Below are 23,654 nucleotides of genomic sequence, written 5' to 3' on the forward strand. Positions count from 1 at the left end.
TCGGCATACGATAATAAATGGCCAGTGTTCAAGAAAGGGCAATCTGTTCATTTTTCACATTAAGCAGGGTCTGATAAAGAATTTCCCCTAATTTTCTGAAAACTATTAGGCAAGTATTGTTTAATTTCGGTCTCCCACTGTGCTTCATTATTCCTCTGTGCTTTTTTTCTTGTAGTAGCTCGTCTGGTAAGGACCGAATCAGTGCCATGTGACATCAACAACCCGCTCAGGTACACAGACCTGCACATCAGTCAGACTCTCCCCAAAACCAACAAAATCAACAAGGTAAGTGTTAAAAGCATTCCATGTATTACAAATTGTGTCTAACCTTGTCCTACAATATCACATTTCTTGCACTTTTGGGGGGGTTGTAAATGGTTATGAGTCACTGTGTCATTCCCAGGGGATCATTAAGCCGTATGAAAATATCTTCGGCAGTATTGATGTTTACACAGATGGATTTGTTTTCATACATTGAATATTTTTTCTGCCGGCACATTTAACAACTTCTGCTCAGTTCCAGAGGAAAAAGTTTTCCTTTGGGTAACACCGTGATGGAAATCTTATAAACCAAACGTGTGTAAAGAATGAAAGCATGGGAGTTTAAAAATGTATACATACAACAACTAAGACCTTTCCAAATGCCAAAAATAATCAGATAATGTGGAAATAATGTGAGAGGACCTGATGTTTTATTACTGTACACAGTGCAAACTCTTTGACCCAGCAGGTACTTTCCAACTATTTTGGCACCGTGTCTAAAAAGACTTCATGACAGCAGCAAAACACAATGTTTACATGTTTTGCATTAGATATAAATGAGCAGTCCTGCATTTAAAATCTAGGTATCTAAGTATGAAACTAAATGTTGTTGTTTTGCAAAAAAAACAGCCTGTGACTAATCTATTAAATACACAGTCAACGCATAAACAGCATTTAGTTGTTGTAGCTGGTTGAGGTGAAGCTAGTTTGAACTGCGTTGTAAGGGTCACAAGATTAATCTGAGGGGTCATGAGATGATGGAGATTAAGAGGAAACATAGTTCTGCTCCATAAATTTGGATTAATATACAGAACTTTTCTTTAATCTTTAATTGTTTTTGTGAAATGAAGAAATTCAGTTCACATAAGTCATGAAAGACACAAAACATTATTAAAGGGTTTAAAAGGTTCAATACACTATCAAATTAAAATAAACTAAAGTAGCAAAAGACAGTTAAAACAAAACAAAAATCATGTAGTCATAAGGTTGGAAGGTTTATAAACATCTGGTCATCCTTGTATGAAAGATGCTGTCAGCATTCAGGAGAGACTCCTATTGCTAAAATGATTTTAGAGAGTATGGTGATGAAGATACCTCTCCCTCCACTCTGATCTGGATGCATGTAACCTGGAACAGGGTCTCTGTGGGGCTCATTGGACTGGATCTGGAGTTCAGTTTTTGTCTGGGGCTCACTGTCATGAACACAGGAGTTGTTGATGGCAAAAGCAGCCCCAAAAGTGAACTGCTTCATATTTTCACAGTAGCAAGATGATTGATTAAAAGAGGTCATGGTAAGATCAGTTTAAGTGAACAGCTGGAACATCCCAACACTTGGATGTTAGAGCATCCTTGAATGTACCACTGATAGAAGTTTTGAAAACACTTCTTGTTAACAGCTGCGGTACAGCACAATGATAACATAACTTCATATCCATATATATATATTGTAGGATAATGAATGAAAACCAAGTACTGCCTTGAAGGTAGTCAATCAATCTAGAAACGTTTGGTATGATTCAGAAAGAGGCCAACAATAGAGTGCAAGTTTTTATAATCAGTGAAATAAAACTTGCAAAAACCACCAGTATTGACTTTCAATGTAAAGCCTTTGTTAACCCTTCTCTTTTTTTGTCTCTTCTCAGGATCACATCCCGGTCCCGTACCAACCAGACTCCAGCAGTAATCCCTCATCCACCACATCCTCCACCCCGTCTTCTCCGGCCCCACCCCTGCCTAGCAGTGCCACGCCCCCCTCACCACTACACCCCTCCCCACAGTCAGCGCGGCAACAGAAACAGTTCAACTTGACAGGTATTATGGGTCGATCCCATTAGACAGGGTTGTGACGCATTCAGGCTGCAACACGGCTGCTAGGGTCTTGAAAACGTGTGTGCTGAAAACAACAGTACGCAAGGTATACCTGACTCAGACGTGTAGTGACTCTGCTAAAAGCCTGTAAATAGATGGAGCATAAAAGCTTTGCGTTCAAAGAGTTGAAAATTAATTAGTAGTGTGAAATACCTTTGTGTGAATTACACATTTGCTCAGTGAAGTAAAATTGTTTTATATAAACTAATTTGAGTTTAAATACTGAACCAATAAATAAGATTGGCAGCTTCACACAGCCTCAGATCAAACTCCAACTCTCCTTTTTTTCTCTTTCTGCAGCCTCCAGTTATTTCAAATACAAACAACAGTTCATCTTTCCAGGTGAGTGCCTCATATTTGATCATTACACCTACATATAACGCACTGCAACCAGCCCAGGATGAGTAAGGAGAAGGTGAGCTCTTTTGATGTCGGCAGTGATTTTCATCTCCTCAACCTGGCCTCCTTTAAACTTTCAGCCACCAACACCCCTCATTACTTCACTCATTTGGTCATCCTAATGATTTGTCAGTGCCCAGACCCTTTGCTTTTGCCCACAGTGGTAAGCCCACAGTATTTGCCTATTTGGCAGGCAACATGTAGTGGTATGAGGAAAAAAGGATGAGCGGTAATTGAGGTCTGGGAAGACAGGGTTTTGGAAATGCATAAATCTAGAAGATAAGGCGCTATCCACGTTCTGATTATTGTTGCCACACACATACTTTTGTCTGTTTTTCAGCTACATTTCATGAGGTACCTTAATGAGCTGCAAAACAACACGGTCAATTACTACCACTCATGACCACTGTTAGTCACATCTTATACTAATCTAAAACCATTATGCTGTAAATGGAACGAACGCTGCATCCACATCTTTTCAAATTTACTGTAAATGCTTGCTGTTGTCTAGAAAACAAAACAAACCAACAATAAAACGTTTACATAAGCCTCCTACGGGCAATTACAGTATAATTTCAAAAATATTAATTCAATGTCTTTACACAAGTGCTCATTTTTAGTGTCATTATAGGGGCATTGGGCTATCTGTATATATATGTTTTTTGTAGAAAATAGGAATACCCTGCAAAGTTATCAGTCTGTCACAGGGATCACAGACAGACTAACTGGCTCAGTTTCACACCATTGGGCAATTTAGAGCTTTCAATCCTCCTGGCTTTCAGATCTTTGGAGTAAATCCATGCAAACACCCATGCAGGATCCGCGCAGAAAACGGTCGAAAAACAAAACCAGGTCCTTCTTGCTGTGAGCGGTGCCAGCTACTAATGCACCGTGCCACAAAGGGAATGTTTTTTTGTGGCTCCCACTTTGTGTCACAAATTGTCAGATTGTGCCAGCACAGGCAACAAGCGTGGCAGTGAGTGAATCCTGTAATGTCTTTCAGAGGCAGATAGAACACAAAAGCTGACCGTACACCGTCTTAATGATGAAGACATGTGTTTCCAAAGGATTAAACCTCCCCTCTTTCTTCCAATGACATGACGTTGTATTATTTATATGCATCCTTTTGTGAGATTTGTTTGGCTTTTTGAAACATGAACAGGCTGAAAAGTGACATCACATTACTGTGTATGAACACATACAGTACATTATGTCTCTCTGCACCCCCTATTCCTCCAACCCCATTCCCACCATGACAACATTTTTACAGTGACTGATTTCTATCCAAAGTATATCAAGAAAAATATACAAGCAGTCAGTGTGAAGAAAACATGCACATCTTTCTGGTCCAAGAAAATTGTAGTTTATTCCTGCTCACAAGGAGTGCTGTCGAACATTTACTCTGTACCTCTACATTGTACTTTCTTTCTAAATTTAGTCCTTGGGAAGCATAAAAAAACATACAACCACTGAGGACTCTCAAGAGAATATTGTCATCACTGCCACATAGAGTTAACATTTTCTTTTCTGCATTTTTTTTCTCTCAATGTACATCAAGTTAAATGCCGCAATTCCGGCACACAGTCGTCACTACGTTTATAGAAAATGGAACATTTATATTTGTTACGTCAGCCAACAAATTCATCACAAATTTCCTATAAGGTGAATTTGATGAAGGAGCCTATCTAAAATGTGGAATTTTCAGTACAGTTTTCAACAACAAATGCACAAGCTGACCAATCACAGTCCCAGCAGCCTCCTTGGAGCATCTTCATTGTTACATTTCTGAGGGCGTGGAACTCAGCTGCAGTATGATGTAGTCTACAGCCATCACCCCTTAACATCTATCCTACAGCTGTTACCATTCTGTTTCTAAAACATGGAAAGCAATATATGCAAAAAAACCAACTAAATACAACTCTGTTCTAATTTGATGGTATGATATTTTATGACTAATTCCCCAGATGTTGCTCCAGAGGCTCCTCCCAGCAGAGCACCACAGGTCATCCTGCATCCTGTCCTGTCTGAACCAGGGTGAGTAGCTAGTAGCTATTTCAGAAGTAATTTAGCAAAAACATATGAGTGCCTTTAAAGAAATTAAGTAAAGTAAGTTCTTCCAATGTTCATCAGCTCCATCTCGCCTCTCAGTTATCTTCCTTTCATCTGCATGCTCCCTCGTTTCCTCCTCTCAGTGGCGGCTGGTCAGAGGCCAAGTCAAACTTATTGGAGCACAGATATTTGGGTGACAATTTCAATGTGAAGGCCGACATGATGAATACTCAGAGACTAATGTTAGCATGGCCTTTACTTCACGCTACACTTGGGATGCCAACTGGATTTCCACTTGCTCTTTGAGGAAGCCAGTGGTCACGGGAAAATAACCGGAAGAGGAGGAGGAGGGATGAGATGCCTTTCGACCCAGATGTTAATCAGATTAGGATCTCAATCTATCACAAGAAACCGGGCAAGAGAGACTATCTATAGGCGTATGGTCAATTGTGATTAAATATGGGTTGTACCCATAGATTTTAATGGATTAATCAATAGCAAATAATGCCAGAGTTAATTGTATTTTCAAAATATCAACATGATCTTGAAAAGGTCCACCATAAAGGGAGGCAAACTGTTTTTTAAATGAAGGTACATGGCTCTAGTGATGTATTTGGATTTTTATTTTAAAAAAGAAGCTGTATCTGATGTCATGCCACAGCTCAGTAGCAGCTGTCAGCTTTAAGATAAAAGATAGAAAGTGATGTCTGTAAATAATAAGAATCAGAAGAGAATATAAGACGGTGTGCATACATCACAGCAAGCTCTGCATGTATTTGAGAATAGAAAGGGATTGTCTGACGTTCAGTGCTACACTCATTACCATAACCATTATGATGTAAACTAAAGATTATGGAGTTATTTGCTTTATGTTCAGATTGTAGTCAGCCATTAAGCAATAGAGCTGTACTTCCAGTGTGGCACAAGGTGTGACAAATCCATGAATACAAAAATGTGAAAGTAGGAAAACAAAACAGATTATCAGACCAAGGCAGGCAGAAAACTGTCCTGTAAATACACGATGCAGCTGATTGAGAATGAGGTCCAGCTTGGTAGGTGGTTGACTGAGTCATGTGATCTCCTGAGGAGGAAATTCCGTAAAGAGAAGATTACATCATTTTCATTGGAATATAGCAAGGGTTTGTGTATATGAACATATCAAGTTCTGATGTTGACCAATAAGGGAACATGTTCTAATGTATTGGGGGACCCAGACAAAATAATTTTGAGAAGGACCCAGATTTTACCCACAGGCACTTATTTTAAAAATGGGTATCTACTACTATTTGGGCAATTAAAATGACTTACAGGAATACCTTTTTTACGTGCATATTTTTCAAGCTAAAGTCCAATCTTTATGGTATGAATTAAATGCAATGCAGATGTGTTTCTTAGCTAAATAGGGCTGCCTCCACTAAGGACTAAAATGCCCAAAACCATCTACTTAAAGAGACAAAGACTCCCCTCTGAGCTGAAAAAAAAGTCAAATCAGTTCTCCGATGGAAGTTTGTTCAGATAATTGAATTTCTGGATTTTAAGAGATTTTTTACTTGTGTACTTCAGGCTGTAAAGTTAGATACTTAAACAATTCCTGTGAGGGATATTTGAGAAGTTGTCTTCTACTAAATTTTGCCTGCATTGTAATTGGATTGTGAACTTGTTAAACGATGGCATGTTGTAGTTCAAGGAACGCAATACCATGGATGGGCGTTATTAATTTTGAAATCCCTTTTTTCTGTGGGAAGACTTGTTAGCTGCTTGTACTTCTTCTAATATTCAGGTTTTGTTTGAGCTAACAGTAGGCGGTGGAGTTAGGCAAAAATTCAACTCTTTAGGTTAACTTTTTTCTTAAGAATGTGACTACTCCATATGGATTGCATTAATACATGACTGAGATCTGCTCACAATGAGTTCTGCGTACATTTACAGCTCACATTGACATACATTTTTTCTTATCCAGATAGGATATCCACATTGCGTGTTAATATCATGCAGTCTGTGAAAAGAGGTGAAAACACACAATAAAGAGACATTCTAGACATGGCCAGTTTCAACATTTCACTATTTCTCCTTCTCTCTCACTGTCTCACTCTCTCTCTGCCTTTTGACAAAGGTGAATATATTAGTACAGTTATGAAACCCATGTTCTTCTGATTTAATTAATGCTATTGTCCCTCCTTTCCAACATCTTTGTATGCTCTTGCAGTAGATTTCTCCAGCCGTAATGGCCTCATCCTAGGGTTAATGAGGGCCAGTCTCAGACCCCAACACCCGGCAGGATTCCCTCATTAGAGCAGAGATTGAACCGGTTGTAGGAGCCCTTGGCGCCACAGGAATCACATATTATTTTATAAGCTGCTTCACCTGTGGTCCTTGCCCAGAGCCCAGGATTTCTTTGCGAACCACTGTTAATATACCACGGAGAGCTTATGAGAGGTTACACGCTGATGCTACACAGCCAGTTATGTGGACGGAGGAGGATGAGTTGAAGAGGAGAAGTGGGTTCATTATTGTCGTGCCATTGGCACCCACGGTGTAGGTGACAGTGTACATGCTGGGGTCAGAAATTAATGGGGACTCAGGGCAAAAACGTACTTGAAAGTCTATAAAATGACTGAAATTAAAAATTAGGGTCAGAAAATGTCACAAGTAATTAGAAGGGCTCTTTCTAATATTTCATCCTGTTCACATTTTTATTCATTTATCTGTCAAATAGTCTTGATAAGAATGTACTTCTGCTTGCTGCAAACGACTGCAGGTGGTCTGTTTCAGTCTGTGGTGTGGGGATTATTTTGAGTGTGATCTCGATGAGGAAAGTTTAGTGATTTTTAAAAAATGTATTAGCAAAAAATAAACAAATATTTAAAAGAAACATTTAAAAAACAAATTAATGAAGAGGGGCAAAATGACATTTAAGAGATAGTATCAGTTATATGACTGAAAGAAGACCTACTTTACTTATAGTGTTTTCTCAATGACTTTCTATGTACATTTATCTATTTTTGCTTTCAGGAATGAAACAAACCCTTTGCTCCAAATCGAAGTTGAACCTACATCAGATGTGAGTCAATCTTCTTTTTTCCCTTATCTAAATGTGATCTCTGTATTGCTTTTGATTGCAAGAAATGCAGGTATTTTTATTCATATGTTATTTTACTGGACTTCCATGACATTTTCGTCTGGAGTAGCACTGTGAAATTACTCTGGAAAGCCAATGAAGACAAACTGCAACTCTCACCATCACTTGTAGCAGTCATTTGTGTTGTTGTCTCATTTACTATAATTAGGCTCAGCTCTCTGAGGAGCCTCCAGGTAAGTTATGCGGCAAAAGCAGCACGAAGGGAAAGACGTAGCTTCACTGATCATCATCGCTGTTTCTGTAACAATGATATATTTTGAGAAAATGTGATGCAGATTGCCTTGAATAATATTCCAGTCGGCATCTTCGAATGGGTCATTTTCACTCCTGCGGTACATTATATTTAAAATCAAATCAGAATAAATCAGCCAGTTTTTCCCTCTGGCTGTTTTCCTTTTTCATAACTCTCTATTTTTTTTATTGGTAATTGCCTGAACAGCAGTCAATATTTCAAACACATGCAGCCTGAAAATTATACACCATTTGATGTAATGTTTGTATGTTTAAGATGGTTTTAAGATTTTTTTAATACAACACATTAGTGATTGCATGTTTCTTGACATCAAATGCTTGTATCTCTATACCTATAACTCAAATTTACTTTCACTCGTATGAAGATTTTTTTCTTCATATTTTCTGCTATGCAACAATGAAATGAACCAAAATAATAATAATAAAATATATAACCATTAAATATATGATTAAATGATATGACAAAATTAGGTATTACAATGAATGCATAATCAACTTCTTTATGTGCGTTCACCTCTAAAACTCCCTCTTAATGTTTTTCAGAAGAGATTTATGCAGATTTGATCCTCCATTTGACATCTTGGTAGAATATTTTGCCACCTCTTTGTGCTGCATATGGACATTTTTAATCACCACAGTTTCAAAGGTGTAAAGCTAGGGGTGTAAACAAATATTTTTTTTTCTTTTCTAATGTCAAGAAATCTTTTTAGAAGTCATATAAGAAGGCGCTCCCACTTTTCTTATAATCATCAAATTCAGACATTTTCTTCTATTATCCAGGTGGCTGCACAGTGTCTGTTTTTCTGATGCAAATTTGCCAGCATAAAAAAACAAGCAACTAAAAACACCAAGGTATACTTGAGTTCAATACTCAATACCTTCTTCATCAGTTTTCACCAGATTAGTTTTGCAGGTTGGAATAAAGCTTGACTGATATGGTGTTATTTTTGCTCCATGATGTTATGTGGAAGTCTGGCACCTTTCATGACTCGACACAAGACAGAAACTGAGGCGCTGAAGGAACCATCTCAAAAGTGCATGCAAATGCACAACGGACGTTTGTCAGATTTTTGTCAGTAGCTTTTTTTTTTTTTCTTCTTTGTTTTCATAGACACGTCATACCAACTTTACGTCATCTGGTCCTCCTCACATCACAAACACAACCTTCAGTTTGTGAAGAAAACCAATGCAATATGACCTAATGCATATCCCACATCTTCCTGATTGATTTAGTTTCTCTTTATGAAGGTGGTGTTTAAATACAAATTTTACATGGTTAATATATCATGTTTGTGTATCTTGTTGGCATATAGACTTATTAATGTATCTATAAGGAATATAAATGACAGTACCAAAAACTATTTAGTGCAGAAAATGAATCAGACTCAATTCTGGCAACTTAAATCTGGCTACAGGTACTTTTGTGAACAGAAGCAGATACAAATATTAGCTTTGTGTTATACCAATAATCGATACCAAAGGACATATTTATCCTTATTGCAGAATGAAGAGGGCAACGACGAGGACTCTGGCGATGAGTTTGAGGAGATGAATCTGTCGCTTCTCTCGGCCCGCAACTTCCCGCGCAAGGCCAGCCAGACCAGCATCTTTCTGCAGGAGTGGGACATCCCATTTGAGCAGCTGGAAATCGGGGAGATGATCGGTAAGGGACGCTTCGGCAAGGTTTTCCACGGACGCTGGCACGGCGAGGTGGCCATCCGCTTGATTGACATCGAGCGTGACAACGAGGACCAGCTCAAGGCCTTCAAGCGTGAGGTGATGGCCTACCGAAACACTCGCCATGAGAATGTGGTGCTGTTTATGGGGGCCTGCATGAGTCCACCACATCTGGCCATCATCACAAGGTAAGGCTAAACTTGTAACAAGCCGTATTTTACAGACAGCTGGAGAAAACCAAACTCACAAGTGTTATAGATTGAACTTGTTGTGTTGTTACTACTTTTAAATTCTCCGTGTGGAGTTCTTTACTATTAATAATGCTATAAAGCAATGTTTTCCGTGTGGGACTGTTTTTAAAAAATTCTGCCGAAGGATGCACATGTGCATGCTATTGACATCTTGCTGTTGGTTTCACACTATAATGGTGATTAATAATTTGTGGTGGTAACATGCTAACAAATTTAGCCATGTGTCATTGAGGCAGCTAAGAAGAAGACTGCCAGCAAATAACTGTGGATGTAAACAATGCACAATATTAAAAACATCTTGCCAGACTGAATGAAATGCACTCAACATGTTAATTAAATCCAAACACATAATGTATCTAAAAAAGATAATTTATAGAAATAGTAATTTATGAGTTTGGTTAAATGTATCCTTCTGATGATTTAAACACTTTCATATGATGTGTAGGGAATAAGTGCTAGGACAAAAAAAACCCATTGGATTATGTGAACATTCTACAGTGTGAGAGTGGATATAATGCACATTAATAAATGTATACATAATATATCTTTATGCATCTTAATGAATAAAAAACATTGTAATCTCACAAATATCAGTATGGCAACAGTATAAAAAACCCAAATTAAATCAAATGTATTTGAAATATATAAAACTCAAGAGGATAAAGGAATCTACATTTGTATATATGAAAATGCATCAAGTGTGGGTAAGGCCCAACATAATGTGTTTTGGCCTTGAGGGTACAGCTATAACCTTGGTGTGCTTTCATACAGAAAAGCGTTGCAAGCTTTTGAAACATTTATGTATATTAGCAAACACTTTGGCATAGGTAAGATGTGAGAAAAGGGTGTGGGGGGCTCTTTCATGGCAATACTGCTCTGCACTGCACTGTGAGCACTGTACATTATATTTGTTCCTCCTTTGTTCTTCTTACAGTTCATATTACAGCACTGGAGTCTATGGTGTTTTCTGCTGCTGCACCCTGAGTGGTCACTCAGTGGTGAGGCAGCTTTTTGGCATCTGCATGGCCTCCAAGCCAGAGGTCCTTCTCTCATGGGATTCATTTTAGATCAGCCACATATATGCCCCCCCCCCCCCCCCCCCCCCCCTCTGGGACAATTGGTTTTAAGTGGCTGACAATTAAGCGTGCAGAGGTTATGATTAGAACAGGCTGTTGTTGAATGGGTGAACCACCCACACCTCGCAGCTCTGTTGTATTTGTCTTGACTATAATCTAACAGGAGATAATATGAAGGGAGACTTAGCTGCTATGTTACCCGCAGACCCGACTGTAGTCTTGTATATAACTATCACACATAATTAACAATTGTAATTATTTTTCAGGATTAGTGTTTGTATTTTCTTGCAGTGAGTATTGTCCTCAGTTCAACACAAGAAACAAAAGGCTGTGTTCTTGTTAAACATCATAACAATTAATTAGTAGAGCTAATAAATGTTCGAAAAGAAACTCTTCAGATACTTACCACTCTCCCACTGCCATCATCACAGGCTGTGAACAGGGGAGAAGGAAGTTTCTTTGTTTCTTCTCTTGTCTTTATTTTTTTCTCAAGAAAGAAAAATAGAAAAGAGAAGAAAGATAGGAATTTAAAATGCCTCAGGAAACAAAGTTAATTGTAATAATTTGACTCCATTCTCATCATATTCAATGTGCCAAACATTTTTTAAAATAGCTGATTGACTGATTGATTGAGATGCGTGATTGCAGTTGATGCCAGTTAAAACTGTTTTTGGGAACTGACAGATGAGCTGCTTGTTTCTCAGAAATCCTCAGTACTGATTGCTGAAAATAAAAGTAAATGTCATTGCAACAGGTGGCTTTGTTCTCAGCAAATATTCTGCCTTTCCCAATATGGACTTCTTAAAAAAAAGGAAACTAAAACATGAAATCTTGATCATACACTAAGAGCTCTTTACTACACATTGCAAAATGACAAACATGTAAAATTAAACCTAATTGAGCTCCATTGGTTGATTAAGGATGAGGGTTTTCAGGCTGCATTAGTGGAAACATAAATATCGATTGTTTCTTTTTTTCTTCGATTGTTCTATTTGTCATGAGTCACTTTGCATTGATTTAGTCAAGCATACAGAACATAGGGTCATCTCTGATGCTGGGTTATTTATCTAGGGATATGGCATAATTACTCCGACTCCGGAGGTGACTTTCAGAGTGTTGAGGTGGCTTCATTATCTTTACATCAGCTGAGTTCCATAAAAAGCTGCTCCCTTTTTCCCGAGCGTGGCCTATACACATCCTGTTTGTCTGAGGTATAGCGGTAATTGTTGTCATGAAACTTGTTGAAAAGAGCCCGAGGGAGAGAGCTATTAAAAATGCGGCTGTCAGGTTGCTGTTGAGAATGAATATGCATGAACTGTTGGCTTCAGGTCCTTTGCTGGTCACCTGTGTGGCACAGTTGGGGTTGAGGGCTTCAGGTGTGAGGCAGGGGGTGGTTGTATAGCTGCCTATCAATACGCTGTTGTGATGGCACCCCTCCAGAAATGTGACACCACCTCCATGAACTGCAGTGTAACAGCTTCACCCAGACACTGAGTGGGCACGTTTCAGCTCAGACTGATGACATTTTATGCTCCAACAACATTTCAAACTGCAGTAACTGCAGTGAGCTGAAGAGTAATCCAATGTTTTTCTTAAAAGTAGGAGAAATAATGCAGACAAAAAAAGATGTGAGTGGTTCAAGAAACAGATGGAGCAAGGTGTGTGAACTGAGATGATAAAACACATAAAAGACATCTTGTGTATTTAAAAAATATTAATATTTGAAAAGTTAAATCACTGGAGGCTGTCATTTGGGGGCCCACAATTTTAGTCATAGACTGTTTCCAGCTGATCTGTGGTATGCATTGTGTAAACTATGTTGTATAGACTATAAACAATGTGTAATGTGTCAGCAATGTGTTAAAGTGTAGAATATAGTAGAACATTTGTGACCGTTTAGCAAAAGAATTACAAAAATGTTACAAAACTGGTGCCAACATGGCTGCAAAGCCACCATCACCGGCAGTTTAGTATGAATAAAATCCACTGAAACGTATAAATCATGCCTTAAATTATGGCTAGTTTAGTTTGTGAACATGGTAAAAATGGCCAATTTAAGCTACTTTTTCACTTATCATGTGTATCTTATGTACAGTGCTTCCCATTCTGCTGACATGGAGTGGAGGCAGCATTACTAAGAAAACAAAAGAGATAAAATATCTAACAGATTTGTGAACTGACAGAAACATTCAGGCCCAGCTTGATGCCACATCAGATCCTAACAGGGTAGTAGAGGAAGAGTTCTTTTTTTCTTTTTTTTTAACACCTGTTGTGGTTTTGTGTTCCAAACAACATTATTATTTCTTTGAATTTTTGGTAAACGCCTGCACATTGATGAGTAAAGCATTAGAGAAAAGGACTACAGATTGGAACAAGAGTGTAAAGGCAGACCAGTGAGGTTAATGAGAGGTTTGCCAAAGTTTGGTTACAACAAAAAAAAAATGTGCAAGGTGTGAAAATTGGTAATATAGTTTCCATGGGAGATAAGTTTGATCATCACAGTTATTAGTCAGCTGATCAGTAAATAGGCACAAAAGCTAACTTCTTCTTTGGTTGTCTTATAAAGTTCATCAAACCATATGGCTTTAATCAAATTATTGTTAAACTATGATAATCCTTTCATCTTCTAATCCCTTAATTGTCTCTATCTGTCTCTCAGCTTGTGTAAAGGAAGGACACTTTATTCTGTGGTGCGGGATGCCAAGGTTGTGCTGGATGTTAACAAGACACGACAGATTGCACAAGAGATGGTCAAGGTAAAACAACTCAGCTCTGATTCTCCAGAACACTTCAGTGGTAAGAATGATTTTACAGAAAAAGTCACATCTCTCTCTGTCCTCAGGGGATGGGCTACCTCCATGCTAAAGGGATATTACACAAAGACATGAAGTCCAAGAATGTTTTTTATGACAACGGCAAAATCGTCATCACCGATTTTGGACTCTTCACCATCTCTGGGGTTCTGCAGGCTGGCAGGTAATTATGTTCAATCCACATGAGAGACATGAGCATTTTTTAAAGCATGTACAACACAAGGATTTGCTTTCGAGACAGATAGACATTATTATAATACTATGAAGTAATATAAACTATTATAACCACACAGATTTAATCTTGTGTCAGCTTTTCTGCTCAGATGCATTTTTGCTGTGGTGGTGACTGGCTGCTATCCTCGCTGTTGCTCTTCAAAACAAATATATATAACAGCAAGGGGAAATTAATAACATCTTCCTTTCAACAGGAAACAACACTGAATAGGGGTAATGAGATAAACATAGTTTGTGCAAAATGTATCACAAACTCCAGTTATACAATTTAAGTCCCTGCTTTTGTATGCAATATTTAGTCTGTGTTATTAGTGTAACGTTTGTAGAGATGTAAGCCCAAAATGCAGACTTAGTTATTAACTTGACTTTATAAATCATCAGGCATTGGAATTTGCAACATACATAACACAGAATAATTTTGTGATATTTTGTGATACTGCTGAAAAAGAAGGGCCTCTGATTCTGAGCAGTTCACTTTATATCCCGTAAAAGGAGACAATAAGAAGTCTCTTGATTGACGGTTGTAATTAAGAAAGAAACAAGATAATACTTAATGCATACAATGAACATACAATGCATACAATGTTTTCATCCTCTCTTATAGCAATAGCCAAAGGTTCAAAGGCCAGAATAAACAGCAAAGTGTGAATAGGGCATCCCCTCTTTAGAGTACGAATTAGAGTTAAAGCTGGGGGTGTGCACATAATTTACGACTGTGGTCAAGTAACTTAAACTGATGTAAATTCTGTGAAAACTGTCTTCAGTGATAAAGAGAAATATAAATGGCAGTAACCAGGTCAAGGATTGGCAGAAAAATTGAGTAGTGATTGAATAAAGCTGACACCTCAGACAGTACGAAGAGAAATGTTCTCTGCTAGCGATCCAAAGTTATACATTTTCTCTCTCTCCTTGAACAAATAGAGTATATTTTCATCATATCCAGTCATAACTGAGCCCACCAGTAATCACATATTGTATCCACTCAAGAGTGGCCTCATGAGGCACAGACTACCATCCATTTTGGCCTGATGATGAAAAGATACAGGGTTCACCAAAGCTATTACAATTCATCGTAAGGGTGACATGAATTTGGCTACTGAATTCATCCAATAGTTGTCAAGACTTCAGTAAGAATTTTTTTTAAAGTCACCCACAAGGTAGCACCAGGCATAAAGTCACAAGATCACCAGAGTCGGTGGGGTTCATCCTCTGGGGACCATGAATGTCTGTAAAGAATCTCAGAGCAATCCATCAAATATTTATCAAGGCATTTTAGTAAAAACCAAAAATGTTTACCTAATGGTAGTGTTAGGGTTAAAGTCACAAACACAGGATCCCCAGAGTCCGTGGGATCCATCCTGTACAAATCGTATGGTGATCCATCCAATAACTGTTGAGCTATTTCACTGGATAAGTGTAAACTTTCACCTCTTGTGGACACTAGATGAAATGTAAGGGGATCACCACATTTTGTAGGATTAATCCTCTGGGTACAATGAGTGTCTGTACAAAATATCAGGGCAATCCATCTAACAGTTGTCAAGACTAAAAAATTAAAAACATCAACCTCATGGTGGCGCTGAATACAGCTACATCTGCAGGCTGAATACAGCAAATCTGCATGCAGTCCTTCAGCAGCAGGATTATATTACAGTCATATTTTCCCATATGTAATAGCAAGTAATAGTTCAATATATTGCAATATTTGACTAATTTTACTGGTATTAAGGAGGCTACCTTGAAAAATCAGATGTGTTTTGCAATCACATTCAGTTAAAATGATGCGCTGTAAAGGTAAAATGGTGGGAGAGATACAATTGCACAATTCTATAGTCAACCTAGATATTTGAGTAATCTTTTAAAGCTCCTTTCACACAGCCTATACATGTTTTGGCACATGTTTACTGTCATTATCTTGTTTTAATAAACTCAATCTGAAATCACAGGCTGCATGGACAGTATGTGCATGACAGGTGATGATCTGATTCAATTAGTTCAATAACTACAATCACGGTCACTTTTTGTAGTTCTGACTATCATGCTTATCAGTCATAACCCTAACCCTAACATTTTAATCACCTTATTTGTTGAGATTTTGGGATATAGCAATATCTAACTGTATACAAGCACTGTACTTAGATGGTCACTTAGGATGTAAATAAACCTTTGATAACTGGCAAGACTGGAAATAAGAACTGGGATGTAAAAATATAATATATATGCGGATATAGGCGGATTTAACAATCTTAAAGAAACACAGTTTGACAAGATTAGAACAGAAAATCTTGTAGAAAATCTTCAGGTGGACCAGTTCTCCCTTAAACCATCTATACAGCAGAAACATAATCTTTAGGCAATAAACAGATGCATTTCTTTTTTATTAAACATTGAGATTCATTGCATAATCCAAGAAGGTTTAACAGAATTTGGCTTGTATAGGTAAGGTATAAAACTGTACATGGCCAATAATTGTGAAGCAGCATGAATGTTGTTATGGCGGTCTGCAATGACAATTTAATGTAATTCAATGTGATGTCTTTAATGGTTTGGCGGCATGATACAGCAGATCGATAAGCCCTGACAAGTCTCCATCTCCCTGTTTTCTCACTCCGCAGCCGGAGAGAAGACAAACTGAGGATCCCCAACGGCTGGCTGTGTCACCTGGCACCAGAAATTATCCAGCAGCTTTCTCCGGACACAGAGGAGGACAAGCTTCCTTTCTCCAAACAGTCAGATGTCTTTGCTTTTGGGTGAGTGGTCTCTCACCTTATGCCCTACTGTTTCTTTGTCCAGAAAATAACCTGTTGGTTGATTATAGCACACTGTTGACAGAGACAGTTTACAAACCCCAAATGTGTATTCAAAGTCAACAAATGTATATTTATTTTGACAGAGAAGTGTCCAAATTCTCCAAATCACATGATAAAAATGGGAAAACCATTACAGATTACAGATACAGATTATTACTGTCTGTTGTACAAAGGAGATAATGTTATGAAATGTGTGGTTTGAAAAGCCAATTTTACTTGTATCATTGTCAGATATTGTATGTCCACCCTATAATCAGTTAATGAGAGGAGGATTTATATGTCGAAAATGTGTTTTAAAGGTATAATTTTGCCATAGATTCCACTTAAGTCCATATACCTGATCACGAGGGAGGTTCCTTAGTCAACAAGAACAATGTAGCTCCACACTGGGTTAAAGAAAGGAGCCTTGATTATGATAACACTGGTAGAGGTAATGGTGCACAATTTAGCACAGGCTTGTCACAATTTGCTCCTCAGTATATCTCTGCAGCCACGTTCTCTTATCCCCAGCCCTTTACATTGGGCTCCCAGGCCATGTACTTTCATCCAAGTCTCCAGACCTGCCATCTTTAAGCTATCCTCCAGATCCCCTTTAACTTTGCCCACTTCTCATCAGCCTTGCAGATACCTGGCCGTCTTCACCCTATCCTCACCTGCAACCCATTGCTTTATCAGCCGCTCACTTCATGTACAGGCCCAGATCCTTTGATCCCTTGTCAGGTCGTTGTAGTTCTCATGTTGCTTTTTTCATTTCTTTTGAGCTTCTGTTTTCTGAATCTTGTTGCCTGGTGTCTGCACCTGCTTTCCTGCCTATCTGGATTTCTCCCCGTCTCATCCTTGCAACTCTGTGGATTTAATGCAACTGCAGTTTGGACTGTTTGGACTTGCCAACCATGTCTGTGAGCTTTTGAATCTTCTCTTTGGACAATGAACTCACAGAAGCATCAATGCCTGCCCCATTGTCTGTATTTGGGTGCACCTGCTTACGCATTACACACTGTGACAAGGCAGCTGGAAGACCACGAGATACTGGAGAAGCTGATTGGAGCAGATAATGAGTACAGTGATTAGCTATTGGTTTTCCCATGTGGGTGAAAGACAAGGTTTGGAAGCTTAGTTGATTGAATGACGCTGTCCTTGAATTTCAGACTGATTAGATAATTGCGAGAAGCTGGAAAATCTGTGACTGGTGAAGAGTCAAAGGAGTTAATATTTTAGTTGTGAGGAGTGTTAACCAGGTGAAAGTCTTGGCTGCACTGGTGGTGCTGGGTTTTATTTTTGGGGCAGCAGCTTCAGCAGTGTATTTGGAACAAACAAAACAATTCAACCTTCACCAACAGAGAAGCTAAGGAAGTGGCCATGGTCACATCCTGATCCTGAGACTGACTGCCATTCAGCATCTGCCATTAGTGCACTTACATGAAAAAAACAACCTAATAAAAGACAGCGAAATACTAAATCTGTTGTGCAGTCAACTACACTAATTGTGCAGTTAGACTACTCAATGCTAAAGAGTAGAAAATGGATGACGAAATGGCAACCATTCATTAAGAATAACAGTAACCCAGTGTCAAGACTTTAATATGTAGGTGCCATTTTGTGTATGGTACATTACATTTCTGGGCAAAATGATACCTCGGACTCCCTCTGATCTCCTCAGTGACTTCATCTTGATTGCCTTTCATGTCCACTGAAGTCCTTGTGACTTTGAGTTTGCTGATACATTCTGCCCTAAAATAGGACCAGGTGTGTAGACTCTTGTATGCCTTCAGGGTTTGTTTAGTGTTTTGAAATAAGGTACATGCACAGTGTAGTGTCAGAAAACCGAATTCTTGGCTGTATTTGAGCACCTGCAGGCCACTGAATATCTGGAATGTTCTATGGATCATTTTTAATCCTGGTGGCCTTTGCATTTTCAAGATATTACTTTGTTTTCCTGATGGTATTGTTTCTTCCATTCAGAGCAGCGATAACAGGTTCTCAGTGGTGGGAAGGGCTTTACTTGCAAAAGGATTTTTGTAACAAAAGGTCTTATGTTTTGACATCATAGCAAAGACACAAAAAACAAATATACATTCATAGATACATATCCTTTTGAGATAATCACCATACTCAAAGCACATTGCAAATGTGCAGGAAGGCCACATTCATCTGGTAAAATGTTCAACAAAATGAATCTTTAACCGTATTGACACTCGATACTAACTTGTAATTTTTGTAAAAAGGATCTCACTTTTTGGATGCTTTTGTCCTAGAGATCCCATAAAAGCAGTTACATGTTGAAACTATAGCCATCATATGCCATTAAAATACAGGTTATAATCTACTAAACTTAATTTTTCAGTAAAATTCTGTTCTGTTATTACAGATTGCTCTTTACTGTGCTGTGCTTTACTGTGCTGTTAGTATCAGCTGTTCTACAATGAAATTGAGACTTTGGAAAAATGGGAAGTCATAAGCCTCTGCTCAATGAAATCAATTTTACTTTCATAAATCTCCAATAAATCCTCATGTTTCGATTGCATTCTGAGTGAGTGATCTGCCTACATGGGGCTGATAGTGAGTTACCATATCACTGATCTTTTGTGAGCTAGGCACTATAGTAATTCCACTTTTATTAGCTTGGTGTTCAGTTACTGAATAACATCAGTGTAAATGTGTGCAGTTCCACTCCCCCACCATGGTAGCGGCTCTTTGGAGCAAAACACAAAAAAATCAGCCACTGGATTTGACCATAGACAGAGTTGTGAGATAAAAAGGAACAGTGGCAAATATGAGTCACATCATTAACATGCAGCCAAAGAGGCTATAGATAACCACTGGGCCTCATTCACTAATGTGTAGAAATGCTCTTACTTTACGCGCAAAATAAGTGTGCACTGTTGGATTCATGATAGTTGCACATCTGCCAATTTCTTTCTTACCACCTTGTGTGAATCAGAATCACTCTGTATTGACAGGTGTGTGTCCGCTCTCAGTATTTAGCATATTACCATGCCCCCATTTATCTATATAAGGAACGCAGCAGTGGAGACAGCTGTCACTCATTGAAGAGAGCTATGATGCTAAAATGTAGAAACACTTACTGGTAGTGAAAGTGGCCAATTTGGCTGGCAAATATATCACTGACACAACCACTTAGAGCCCAATTGTGAATCCTGTATACAGCCTGTATACCTGTTGCACCACAGTGACAAAATAAAAAGTTGGTAAATGTGTGGATCTGTGGAATTGGTCTAAATAAATCTCTGCTGCTGCACCAGGTACACATTCATCTTTGTCCACAGCAGGTCATGATGTACTGAAAGCAGAGCACCCCTCCCTGTGCCACTACTGAACTATTAGGCTGTGAAGACACTGCACAGGCTGTTGGTTAACCAGCTGCATACATCACGGCCAAATGAGGGAAATAAATTGAATGTCACATTCCAATATGGAAATTCCGATGTATAAGCTATTATCATCTAATGGGAATAGGACAATTTTAATATGTTAATAATTTCATTATATTTGTGATCGTGATTTATGGATTACAACAGCTTCGCTATTCATTTTATAATTAGTAAATAAATTGTGTATTATTAACAATCTTGCCTTTATAAATGTTGTATATTTAGACCCAGTCATTTTTAACATAATTGTGGTTCTAATATACTCTAATTCAAGTAAGAACATATTAATGAATCCCACATGTGCTTAAAATGATCGTACACACTGTTTAAGCAGAGATTTGTGCATATATGGTTTGTGAATGAGGCCTATTGTGAGTACTCATTAGTATTACAGTCATGATAAATATTATATGTATTTACATGTGATGTGATAGGCTTGGCACTACACAATCTTTCTCTTTCTTGCAATGAGGCAACTGAAGTATCCTTTTGCAAAACTGCAAATAATTGAACCATCACTGGCTTTTCTTGAATCTCCTTTGTCCCATATACTGTCTTTTTTAACCGTTTCATCTTTCCAGCTCTTTTAGTTATTACATGTAAATTGCTTTTCTAGGGGCCACTCAGCTCCCTAAACCAAGGTGTCCTCCCTCTTCTTACGTCCAATTTTAAATTTTCCCTAAGTTGATTAAAATCCCCATGGCTCCTGCTCTTCCTCCACTGCCATTACTGATTCATTTGTGGGGGTGGACCCTGCTCAGTTGACTCCTAACACAATTGCATTTTCAGATGGTCCCCCATATGGAGGTTTCGTCACTATATAATTCTAAAGGGGAGAGTGACGCTTTGGCGCACAATGCCCAGCTGCTCTGTTAGCCCTTGTGTTACCTAGAGGTGACCCCCCGTGGCTGTTTTACATATTCATCAACAATCAGTCGTCATTTTTTTTTCTACTCCTGGCAAAGAGCTATTTTTATGCTACTCAAACTTGACTTTCAGGAACAGCTTAAAAACAACCCCTTTTTACACAGGGTGGGGGATGGGGGGGTATGCTAATTTTGCACAAGCAGTAATTAAAATGAGTTGTTTCCTTTTGATGAAATTGCTCTTGGAAACTTAAGGTCCACCGCAAAATTCATCCACAAAATGCACATTTTTCACACATATCAACTGTGCAGAAGCATTATCTCCAGATGTACGTTAATCTTGAGACTGATGAAATCCACTGAGTTGGATGGTTTATGGTTGTTTAAATCTTGCCTGGTAGCGTTAGCGCTGGCCAGTTTGTGTATTTTTAACAGTAGTATTATTCTCTTGACCAGACAGTCCAAAGCACTGACCCACTCTGCTCATCTGTCTTCACAGCACCATCTGGTACGAGTTACATGCACGTGAGTGGCCTTACAAGAGTCAACCAGCAGAGGTGATCATATGGCAGATTGGCAGTGGGATGAAGCCCAACCTCGCCCAAACGGGCATGGGGAAGGAGATATCAGTAAGGGTCTTATTATTGTTATTATTTATTCATTTATTGGTCTTAATTCATTTTTTACTCATTTGTAAATGTAAATTGGTGCATGTTTTTTTATTTTTCATGGTTTAAGCACTCATTGAATTCCAGACTCAAATTGCTTGAGCACTTTGTATAAAAACAAATAAATTGGCTCTACTTAACAAGGACAATAAGCAATCTGGGGCTGGAGTCCCACAAGTGCTCTTAAAGTGGTTGTTAAAATGTTACCAAGGGAGAAATTCATAGAAGTTCTTAAAAGAAAGCTCCTTCAGTAAGGAAATTACCCCAAAAACAATTAGAAATTTATTTAGCCAACATTTGCATAAATCTTGCGCTATGAAAATGTGTGTGCAACCCTGGTGGTTATAATAAGTGTGTAAAAAGTGAAGTTACCAGGTAACATTTCATGACATGACATGAAAGATTTGAATAATAAAAGTGTTCTTTGCACAAAGCTGCTGTGGAGTTTTCTTCCTTTTTCATTTTAACTGAAGAAGTCCATTTTTCAAAATTAAAAATTTGAGGATAAGGTTTTTGTGATGCGCCATAAGCACATAATCTGGTTGAACAGTGCGTGCCTTTGAGTAAGGCCTTTAAAGGATATCACTGGCGATTATCTATATTGTTCTAACTGTCAAGAAATCTCATAATTGGGATTTCATGAGACAGTTGAGAACAAACACAGTGATGAAAGATGAAGGTAAATTTAATTTAAAACATAAGTTAACATTTGGTTAACAAGAAAAGAAGTCTTGAATAAGTAATAGATCTTAGAGAGTTGGGCAACTTATTCCAGTCTGATGAAGCTTTAAAAACTTAAAATAGAAGAGTGTTGAGTGTGTCCAAGTGAGTATGATAATCTAAATGGACCTGGAAGCTGTTTTAAATATGAGGGATATAAAAAGTAAGTGCATTTAAGAACAAAGCGATAGCAATGAAAATGTCTCATAGAATTACACGGTAACCAGTTGAGTGTATCATGCATGAAACAATGACGCTGATCTATCCTAAAACTTTCCCGTGTCTCTGTCTTTTTTTTTAGGACATTCTGCTCCTCTGCTGGGCTTACAAGCAGGAAGAGCGGCCCAGCTTCTCCAAGCTGGTAGATTTACTGGAAAAGTTGCCAAAACGGAACCGCCGCCTTTCCCACCCAGGGCACTTCTGGAAGTCAGCTGAGTATGTCAAATGAGTTAGGGATACAAAACAGCAAACAATCAGCTACGATATATATATATATATATATATATATATATATATATATACATATTTTAAAATGCCGCCATAACGCTACATAAACAACCCCTTAAAGAATGCACTGAATCCAAAAGCCAGCCCAGTGATGAAAACTGCCCGTGCTGTGTGTATTTTCATGGAATGTTGGCATGTGTGTGTACAGATAGGTTGACTGTCCAGCTTCTTAGAGCAGTCGGGACTCATATTTTCTTTGGTTTGATTTGAATCATACTGGATATCTTTTCTTTATCCTTATTTGTCTTTTACTATTGACCTGTTCCCTTCATAATATTTGATTTGATTTCCTGGATGTATTTTGCTTGTAACCTTTGACTGATCACATCATCCTGGACTTAAAAAAAGACACGTTTGAGAACAAATGTAGATTTTCTTTCCCCCCCATGTCTTGTTTTGAATGAATGTAACTGTTGTACATCACACACTGTATATTTTCATGACATTGTCTTTGCCATTCCTTATGTCTGTCAACTGTGTAGACCACTGTGTCATTGTTACCTCATGGTCTCTCATGTGTGGATGTCTGTACCAGTACATGTTTGTCTCAAAAGCTTTATTTAACTGGATAATGTTTTCTTATTTACACCGTACCATTTGAATGTGAAGAAGCCAGCGTCCCTGTTTGTGTGGGGAATTTGTTGGCACGGTTCTTTGATATGGGAGACTGT

General features: G+C 38.3%; 1 protein-coding gene across 2 annotated transcripts in view; it reads left to right on the top strand.

Moving 5' to 3' along the window:
• Positions 1-22,924, top strand: part of ksr2 (kinase suppressor of ras 2) — a 97,240-nt gene extending 74,316 nt beyond the window's left edge. Inside the window, exons 9-19 of one of the 2 annotated variants that reach the window (XM_062416986.1) lie at positions 179-285; positions 1,905-2,073; positions 2,431-2,472; positions 4,494-4,563; positions 7,591-7,639; positions 9,473-9,834; positions 13,633-13,729; positions 13,816-13,949; positions 16,636-16,770; positions 21,588-21,717; positions 22,778-22,924. In XM_062416986.1, the coding sequence (XP_062272970.1) occupies positions 179-285; positions 1,905-2,073; positions 2,431-2,472; positions 4,494-4,563; positions 7,591-7,639; positions 9,473-9,834; positions 13,633-13,729; positions 13,816-13,949; positions 16,636-16,770; positions 21,588-21,717; positions 22,778-22,924 (1,442 nt within the window). Of the gene's footprint in view, positions 1-175; positions 286-1,904; positions 2,074-2,430; positions 2,473-4,493; positions 4,564-7,590; positions 7,640-9,472; positions 9,835-13,632; positions 13,730-13,815; positions 13,950-16,635; positions 16,771-21,587; positions 21,718-22,777 lie in introns of both variants that reach the window. The other variant, XM_062416985.1, reaches the window with a different exon arrangement.
• Positions 22,925-23,654: the final 730 nt, after the last annotated feature.

Source organism: Scomber scombrus, chromosome 4 (genome assembly GCF_963691925.1).
Source record: "Scomber scombrus chromosome 4, fScoSco1.1, whole genome shotgun sequence".
In the NCBI taxonomy this organism is placed as follows: Eukaryota; Metazoa; Chordata; class Actinopteri; order Scombriformes; family Scombridae; genus Scomber; species Scomber scombrus.